The sequence below is a fragment of the Octodon degus genome, unplaced genomic scaffold (genome assembly GCF_000260255.1).
Source record: "Octodon degus isolate 3935 unplaced genomic scaffold, OctDeg1.0 scaffold00122, whole genome shotgun sequence".
Taxonomy (NCBI): Eukaryota; Metazoa; Chordata; class Mammalia; order Rodentia; family Octodontidae; genus Octodon; species Octodon degus.
This window is the reverse complement of record NW_004524698.1, coordinates 8,445,170-8,454,484: the sequence shown is the minus strand read 5'-3', so window position 1 is coordinate 8,454,484 and position 9,315 is coordinate 8,445,170. Positions and strand designations below refer to the sequence as shown.

General features: G+C 39.5%; 1 protein-coding gene across 1 annotated transcript in view; it reads left to right on the top strand.

Annotated features, from left to right (window-relative positions):
* The window catches only part of Usp22 (ubiquitin specific peptidase 22), a 34,541-nt gene that overhangs the window by 3,179 nt on the left and 22,047 nt on the right, over positions 1–9,315 (top strand). Inside the window, exon 2 of the mRNA XM_004640339.3 lies at positions 7,692–7,824. Within this exon, the coding sequence (XP_004640396.2) occupies positions 7,692–7,824 (133 nt within the window). The remainder of the gene's footprint in view (positions 1–7,691; positions 7,825–9,315) is intronic.

Genomic DNA, 9,315 nt, shown 5'->3' with positions numbered 1-9,315 from the left:
AAAAAAAAAATCCTTCAATAAAACTTTGAAAAGGAAAAAAATAAATAAAGAAAGAATAATAAAATAAAGACTTGAACTTTACTATAACAGTACTTAAATTACTCCCTTAATCTCTGGAGCTGGGATTGAAACCGAGGGTTTCTGCATGTTAAAGTGAGTGCATTGCCATGGAGTTTATTCCGTCCGCCTAGATTGTAGCCTTTGTAAACAAGCAAAAATGCCTTGCTAAATTGACCTGTCCACAGCAGACAGTTCATTTAACTATAGAAATGAACCCCCTGGTGAAGGTAGGTGTGGTTTGAATGCTCAAGCTTTGATTCTTCTTTTGAGAGGCAGAATGTGAGAAAAACAAATTTGGTAACTTTCTGCCCAAATTAGGTTTGAATTGCAGTGGAACTCAAGCTGCTGAGTCTAAAAATGTTTAGGACTCAGTATTACTACGGTGTTTAAAATTTTGCTTCACGTTTCTGGTGTCTGTTAGATGTAACAAATTTCTTGCTATACTGTGTAAAGACAAACTAGTCACAAAAAGATGTGTAACATTTTACTAGTAGTAACAGTAGTGCATTTATAGACACTTTGGGAAAGTAATTTCTCTTTGACTCATTTTATGGCAGTTTGCCATCAAAGTGTAGCTCCCTTTCTGGAGCTGTAGTACATAGAGTACTTTCACCAAATACAGAGGTGAAAAAAAACCCTGTAAAATATGTTAGTATTAATTGTTGATTAAAGCAATTCTGGATTAGTTTGGGTGATAACCTGGAAGGCTTCCAAGATGTAGAATTTGGAACCTAAATCAAATGTTTGAGTAGAAATTCTTAGAAAAGTTTTTGGTTTACAAAAAGAGCTACAGAGAAAGGAGATTCACCTTGGCTAGTATCCAAAATTCACTCAATACAAATACTTTCCTTAAGTGTGTGTTTGCAGTCTTGAGGTCACTGCTTCAGAAAGGAGGAATGAGAAACCTTTGGAATAAAGGGATGAGTACATATTTTGGATCTTCCATTCTGTAATCCAGAGTGAATTCTGAACTGTTGAGGACTCAGCATTATAATTATTTAAATAGTAGGTGTCAAACGGTAAGATAAATATTTGCTTTTGGGGCTGCGGAGATGGCTCAGTAGAATAAGTGCTTCCTTAGCAAGCGCAAGGACCCAAGTTCAATCCCTGGTTCTGAAAAAAAAAAAAAAAAAACAATACTTTAAATTTAAGTGTGGTAATCAGTGTATTTTTATCTTTAACTTTAATATTTTTGTAGCACTGGGGGGGGGGTGAACCCCAGGACCTCTGTACTGAGCTACATACCCATATACTCAGTCCCTATCCCCCACCCCCACCCCTTTAAAGACAGGGTCTTGCTTGTTTCTCAGGCTGGGCTTGAACTAGCAATCCTCATTACAGATGGGCACCACCATAATTATAGCTCTGGTAATCATTTTAGAGAAAGAGTAATCCTAGGCAAGACACTAAACCTGAAGTGCATCTGGAAAGTACATTTTTGTTTGTGGGAAACATTAAATGTGTGGGCAGCAGAGGTCAAAAATGAGAAGTCAGAGCTGGGCGTAGTGGTGGATGCCTATAATTCCCAAAGACTGAGATAAGAGGATTGCCATGAGTTTGAGGTCAGCCTGAACTATATAGTGAGATATGGTTTCAAAAAAAAAGACTATACTCCATATTTGAATTACTAATTATACTTTGTATTTAATCAGCTTTCATTGGTTTTTAATGTAAAAAAAAGATACAAAGTATCAAAGTTTAAAATGGTTTAATGGCCTGGCTTCCATTTTATATCTTTCCAGGTGACAGTAGGAGTCATCAGTCTGTGAGCATGGCTGAGAAGAGATTAGCATTTCCTTCAGTTACTGAGTAATTGTAGTTCTGCAAACGAAAGGATTTAGTTGAAGTTAGGCCACCTTCTCAAATAAAGCCTTATTCTCCATTTAGCAGAATATCCATATCCCCCTTCTTCTAGTTTAATCTTTATTCTAGTACATTTGACACAGATATTAGCAAATTACTAACTATACTCCATATTTAATAAGATCTCATTGGTTTTTATCTCATGTGAATAATATATATATATATATATATTATACACATATATATATAGCCTGTGGATCACATTATTACCTTAGCCATCTTGCTCTCTTAGGGTTCTGTAGATGGTGACTATCTTAGACTCTGTTTCCAATAGCCTGGAGGGCTTTTTTTTTTTTTTATTTTTATTTATGTGTGTGTATGTGTGTGTGGCCAGCTCAGCCCACCAGGGGGCGGGGCTGGCTGGCATGTGGTGCTGGGGGATTGAACCGCGGTCCCTGTGCTTTGCTAAGCTTGTTCTAAGTAGGTGCTTTAGACCACTGAGCCATCTCACCAGCCCTGGAGGGCTTTTTTTTTAAAGTTTATTTTTATTTTGTGTGTGTGTGTGTGTGTGTGGCCAGCTCAGCCCACCTGGGGGCGGAGCTGGCTGGCATGTGGTACTGGGGAATTGAACCGCAGTCCCTGTGCTTTGCTAAGCTTGTTCTAAGTAGGTGCTTTAGACCACTGAGCCATCTCACCAGCCCCGCTTGGAGGGCTTTGAGGAGAATGGTCAAGCATTTTGTAGAATGTCCCTCAGTTTGGTTTCATCTAGTTTAGTTCTTACAGTTCAGCTGTGGTTACAGTGCTTGGGGAGGGAGGTCCAGTTCTCTTCTCCTTATATTGTCTCAAGGGCAGTACTGTCATGGTGTCTTACCACTGTTGATGGAGATTGACTGTATGGTGGGGTTTGTGTTTGTTAGCTTCCCCACTCTGGGTTGACTCCTTCATCTAACTATTGTCCTGTATGGATGGATGTCACTCCTATGTGTAGGCCACACTGTCATGAGAGTTCATTAACCCCTCACAGGCACAGCAGCCACATACAGTGTGTGGATATATTTCATATGGGAGATGTTTCATTCTCACATATGTGTTTATTCAATCATTTGTACAAGTGTGGACTTGTGGATTTTTTTTTGGTGGTATCAGGGATCGAACTCAGGACCTTGTGCTTGCCAGGCAAGCACTTATTCCACTGAGCTATCTCCCTGGTCCCCCAATTGATGTTTACATTATTATTATTATTATTATTATTATTATTATTATTGTGGGGAGCCAGCTCAGCCCACCCTGAGGGCAGGGCTGGTGCAACATGTGGCGTCGGGGATCAAACTGTGATCCCCTGCACCTGCCTAAGCTTGCCTAAGCAGGCACTTTATTTAGATCACTGAACTTTTGCCGGCCCAGATGTTTATTTTATACTTTGGGTTATAATCTATTATATTATAATCAACTTACTTTGTTGCTCTTTTTGTTGTAACGTTACTACTCAGTTCTTCCAATTCTTGTGTCCCTTTGATATATCCACTTTGGTACTTTTTGTTTTTAAAAGAGGAGGTCCTATAGTCACTGAAGGGAATGCATAAGAATTAAACTTACTGGGGCTGGGGAGATGGCTCAGAAGAATAAATGCTTCCCTGGCAAGCACAAGGGCCTGAGTTCAATCCCCAGGCCTGAAAAAAAAAGAAACTTACTGTCTTGCAGTTGTCTGCTTAGTGAAACAGTGGTGGCTGGAAGTTGTGGGAATGTGAGTCAGGTGAGTGAGAGTGACTCATTCACTCTCAATGTGCTGTTGCATGTTTGTTTCTTTGAGCTAGACTTAAAAATCACTGTACATCAGTGGAATAAGTGCTTCCCTATCAAGCGCAAGGGCCTAGTTCAATCCCCAGTTGCACTAAAAAAAAAAAAAAAAAAAAGATCACTGTACAAATAAGTTATCACTCCACTGGCGCAAGGCTGCACATGTTTGGCCTCAAGGGTTATGTTCCTCTTGTCCTTGTCCTGTTCTGCTTGGAGTGGGGAGATAGTATTAAACAAGGTAAGAGAGAATAGGGTAGTTAAAAAAGTGTTCTTAACATTAGGACCCAATGAATAGACTAAAGTTGTATTGTAAGATCAACAGGTGTTAAATATTTGTCTCACTGTTCTGTTCGTCACATACACATCCCACTTATACTTCATAATGTACCTGCAGGCTGTGAATCTACTCTAGTTAATTTATGACTGAAAGCTTTCCTACAGAAGTCACTGCACTGGCTCCAGGAGTGATTGAATTTCGAGGAATGCTCACCCACTTGCAGAATGCTTCTTCTGTGAAATTAGAAAGAACTGAAGGCTGTTTAGTCACAACTGTCCCTCTTTGGCTGCTGGCTGAGGAGCCATATTTCCTTTGCAGAAGCCAAGCTAGGAACAAACCTGTCTCTGCCAGGTGGGAAGCAGCTCTAGTAACGATCAGCTCCTGAAGTAGAGCCCCCACTATGAGTGTCTGTGTTAGCACCATCCCCCTGTGTCCCTGTCCCTAGCTCCTAAGACACTTTTATGGCTTATATCTAGCCCCAAAGCTTCATGTACTGGTAGATGGAGCTTTTGGGAGTAATTGAATCCATGGGTGTGTGATAGTGCATTAGCCTATTGAATGGTTTAGTGTAGTTTTGGGTGTGGATGGTGGATTTACTGAAGAGGGAAGGCCCACCCTAGGTGTGGCTGGTACCAACCAATAGGCTTATAGCCTGATTGGAATAAAAAAGGAAGAAGACTTGCTACTTTCTGCATGCCATGCCTTGGGCTACTGCTTTTCTGTCATGCTGCGTTGCCTTGAAGTTAGCCACTACCAATTGTAAGCCAAAATAAACCTTTTCCTCCTTTAATTTGTGAGTGTTGGGTGTTTTGTTCCAGAAAAGAAATAAGACTCTACTTTAGTAGAGTGTCTAGGGCATTTGTGTCCTAAAATGACTGTGTCAGTAGAAGTTAGAGCAACAACTAACATGAGTCCTGTTGGGGCTGTTTCAAACAAGTGACCACAAACTGAGTGGCTTAGAACAACAGTCATGTATTCTTTCAAACTCTGAGGCCAGAATTCCAAAATAAGGTATGGGCAGGGTGCTCCCTCCAGAGGCTCTGGAGGAGAACGTTGTCCAGCCTCTTCCAGCATCTGCAGCCTTGGGATCATGCTGCCCAGTCTCTGCCTCAGTTTCACATGGCCTTTGTATCTGTTCATTCTCCATCTCCTAAGAGGATGCTTGATGGCTTTCAGGATCACCCAGATAGGCAAGTACAGTGTTGTCTTAGGACTCTTTTATTTAGGTCTTTCTATATATAGTAACATTCAGAGGTTCTGGAGATTATTTATTTACCTTTATTATCTAAACATTTTGAGTTTTGGTTTCCAGCCTTCAAACATTATTATATGTTTTATGATAATCTGAGTTAATTCTAGCAATTCTGGCTTTTCTGTGATAATCCACATGTTTTGCCCCAGCCTGCTATAGCTCTGTAGGTAACTTAACTTCTAGGATAAATGAGCTCAGTAGGGAAACATAAAAAGACTAATTTGGTATTGGTTGACACATAAGAGTGTTCACAGCAATATTATTTGCAATAGTTATTTATTTATTTATTTTGCGGAACTGGAGATTGAACTCGAGCCCTTGCGCTTTTCAGGGAAGCGCTTATTCCACTAACCCATCTCCCCAGCCCCTGTAATACTTTTAACATAAAAATGTCATCAGGAATAAAATGGTGGCATTACATACTCAGAATATTAGACATCAATGGAAAAACAGCCTCTGGTGTGGTCTACAAGGTACACAGTTCTCGTACAACACTGAGTAGAATGAGATAGATAACAGGCATGCACCACATTTCCACCATATCAAGTACAGAAACAGGCATGGGGCATAGTGGCACATGCCTCAAATGCCAGCACTCAGAAAGCTGAGGGAGGAGAATTCTGAGTTTGAAGTCTGCCTATAGCAAGACCCTGTCTCACTGGGCATGGTGGCACACACCTGTAATCCTAGCTCATTGGAGGCTGTAAGCAGGCAGATCACCACAAGTCTGACCTAGTAATGAGACTGAACATCCTGTAGGCCCTTCCCTAAAAAATACAAATAAATAAATAAATAAATAAGAGGATTTATTTGGCTTACAGTTTTGGAGGTTCCCATCTGTGATTGGTTGGCCCTATTGTTTTGAAACTGTGAGGTAGCATGTGATGGCGGGAGTGCATGGTGGAGCAAACCTGCTCGCTCACAGCTGGGAAATGAGAACAAACACAGCCCCCCTTTTTGGTACCCCACACATCTTTCAAGGGCAGGTCTCCAATGACCTACAGACCTTGCACCAGGCCCTGCCTCTTATAGTTCACCCCTGCCCAATAGTGCCACACTGGGGACTGAACTTTTAGCACATGGTCCTTTAGAGTACATTCTAGTTCCAAACTGTAACGTCACTTATCCCAAAGGTTCTGTTTATGACATGGGTTCAGCCCAGGATCATGCATTATATTTTTTAGTCTCTCTAGAGTCTCATCTAGAATTCCCCAGCCTTGTTTTATACTCAGCCTTTGACTTGTACTCAGATCTTCAAGGTGTATCACATTCCATTTCTGTTGTGTTTATACCACCATTTGTCTAATCCATTCATTGGTTGATCTGCCTATGGTGAATTCCCATAATTTTGGCTTTTGTGGATTAATGTTTTCCTTAAACCTTGTTTTAGCATCCATTGATGATTAAAAAAAATTTTTTTTTTCATTTTATTTTTCCATTGATGATTTTTGCATGAACTAGTTACTACTGTGATAATGTTAAGGTTTTTCTTTGCCACTAAAATTTTTAGATGGAACTATGCTATGAAGAAGACATAAAGAGCTTGTATATAGTTCTCATGTCAGATACTCATTTCAGTAGGGGTGTGGGGTTTTATCCAGTGTAAATCATTCATTCTTGTCCGTGATTATGGTTATATTGTTCCAAAATGGTCCAGTGGGGGTTCCCACACTGGCCTCTTTTCTCATGTGGCTGCAGGTGAAATTTTTTCTTTGATAATAAACTTTGTTTGGTTTTTTTTTTTACGGAACCGGGGATTGAACTCAGATCGTTGGGTTTGTCAGTCAGGCGCTTATCCTACTGAGCCATCTCCCCGGCCCTAAACTTTGTTTTTGAAGTAGGTCTTGCCACATAGTTTAGGCTATCCATGAACAACTGTCTGTAGCCCAGGCTGACCTGAAATTCACACCAATATTTCTGCTTTAGTTTCCCAAGTACTGGAATTACAGGCATGGGCTACCATGTAGCCTGGCAGTGAACTTAATATTTTTTGTTGTGTCTATTGCTTTGATTCTTGTCCTGCTCTCATTTTGTGGTTTTGTTTGTGTCATTTTGCTTCTTTTTCTTTTTGGAATGGGGGATTGAACTCAGGCCCTTGCGCTTGCCAGGGAAGCGCTTATTCCACCGAGCCATCTCCCTGGCCCATCATTTTGCTTCTTAATTTGCTATGCTTTTGGATCCTGGCTTGTTGAACCTCAAGTGGTGCCTAGGTTAAAGGTGGCTGGATGTGAGTTGCCGTCCTGAAGTGGGAATGGCATTGCTGGAGAGGAGAATGTGGTGAATATTCCCATAAGAAAGATTACGGCTGTTTTTTTATATTGAGCTAGTTTTGAGCTATAGTAAGTTCTTCTCTAGGGCAATTGAAAGGATAAACAAGTGATCTTTTAGAATAGGAAGGCTTTGCGATGAAATTCTCCCCTTCTTCCCCTTGCATCTTTGGCTTGGATATTTCCTGTGAGAACTATTGCATTGCAGTTTATTAATTCTGTTCTCTGAATTCAGGCCAAGTCCTGCGTCTGCCATGTGTGTGGTGTTCACCTGAACCGGCTGCACTCTTGCCTCTATTGTGTCTTTTTCGGCTGTTTCACAAAGAAGCATATCCATGAACATGCCAAGACAAAGCGGCACAACCTCGGTATGTTTTTTTGTCATTCCCTAAATATTTTCTCTCGTTCCCTAAAAAGTACTCTGATTTTTCTGTCACATAGTGAATATCAGGTCCTTATTTTTCCTTTTGAAACACCATCAGGAATAAGATTGGGCAGATTTGCAAAGAGACCTTACATGTAGGACAGTTGGCCTCGCAGTTCAACATCTGCAGATTGACCTAATCTCAGATCAGCTATATTCAGGGAAAAACATTGCATGTGTACTGAACAATACAGACTTTTTTTCTCATGCCCTAAACAACACAGGGTAACAGCTGCTGACATAGCTTTTACATTGTTATGTATTATAAGTAATTTAGAAACAAAGAATATGGGAAGATATAAACAGATTATATACAAATGCCATTATGTAAGAGATATGTGGATCTATAGATTTTGATCTTTATGAGCAATTCTGGGACCAACCTATTCACCCCATAGTGAAAGATATGTTCGGGAGAGAAAAATCATTCACATTACCATGAAGTTGAGTGTGTATGGGTGACTTTTATTGCTTTCAACAATGGATTTTCATGAAGACAACAATATACAATGTATTAATTATTGTAACTGTCCTACTAACCTGTTTTGAAACTGTCTCATTGCTATGTTTCTCAATAAAATTAATTTTTAAAAAAAGGATTTTTATTGTTTCAAAAAACAGATATGACAACCTACCTTAACATTGTGGGGAAAAAAAAAATCTGATAAAAAAAAAAAACAAAACATTGTGGGATATCAAGGCAAACTTACCTTTCATATATTTAAAAATTCAAACTTCTTTATTTTGAAGTTATGTAAAGCTTAAGTTTATGATTATTTTACTTTCTGTCATTAAGTAATATCATGCTCAGTTGTGAGGTCCTTAGTATGTCATGCAGAAAATGATGTTCAGAGGGTCCAAACCACAGAACTTGGTTTGAAAAATACTTCATATGGACCTGGCAATTCCACTAAAAGGTAAATTAGACCTCCTTTCCTAAAATTCTGTAATCTAATTCTCTCTGGAAAATACAAGCCTAAAAAATCCTAATTGAAAGCAGTATGGCACAGATTTGTAAAGGTGCTACAAAAATCCATGTCTTTTAAAAAGTTCACAGTGCCTATCCATGGTGAGGTGACTTAGGTGTCATCTTATTGTGAACTAGGTCTCGTGATACGGACATACGGAAGCTATTGAACATTGTTAATGTACCCTTTGGACTGTTGTGTTTGGATAAATAATAGTTTTAGTAATTGCTCATGTTTTAATTGTAATTGTTTATCATGTATGTATATATGTTCAGGTTAGAAAAATTATTTGGAAATATTCTCCCATTCTCTAGGCTTGCTTGCTTGCTTCTTTTTCTTTTTCTTTCTTTTTTTTGGCAGTACTAGGGATTGAACTCAGAACCTTGCACTTGGCAGGCAGGCGGCTTTCTTTTCACTTTTTTTTTTTTTTTTTTCTTTTCACTTTCTTGATATGTTTCAGTACACAA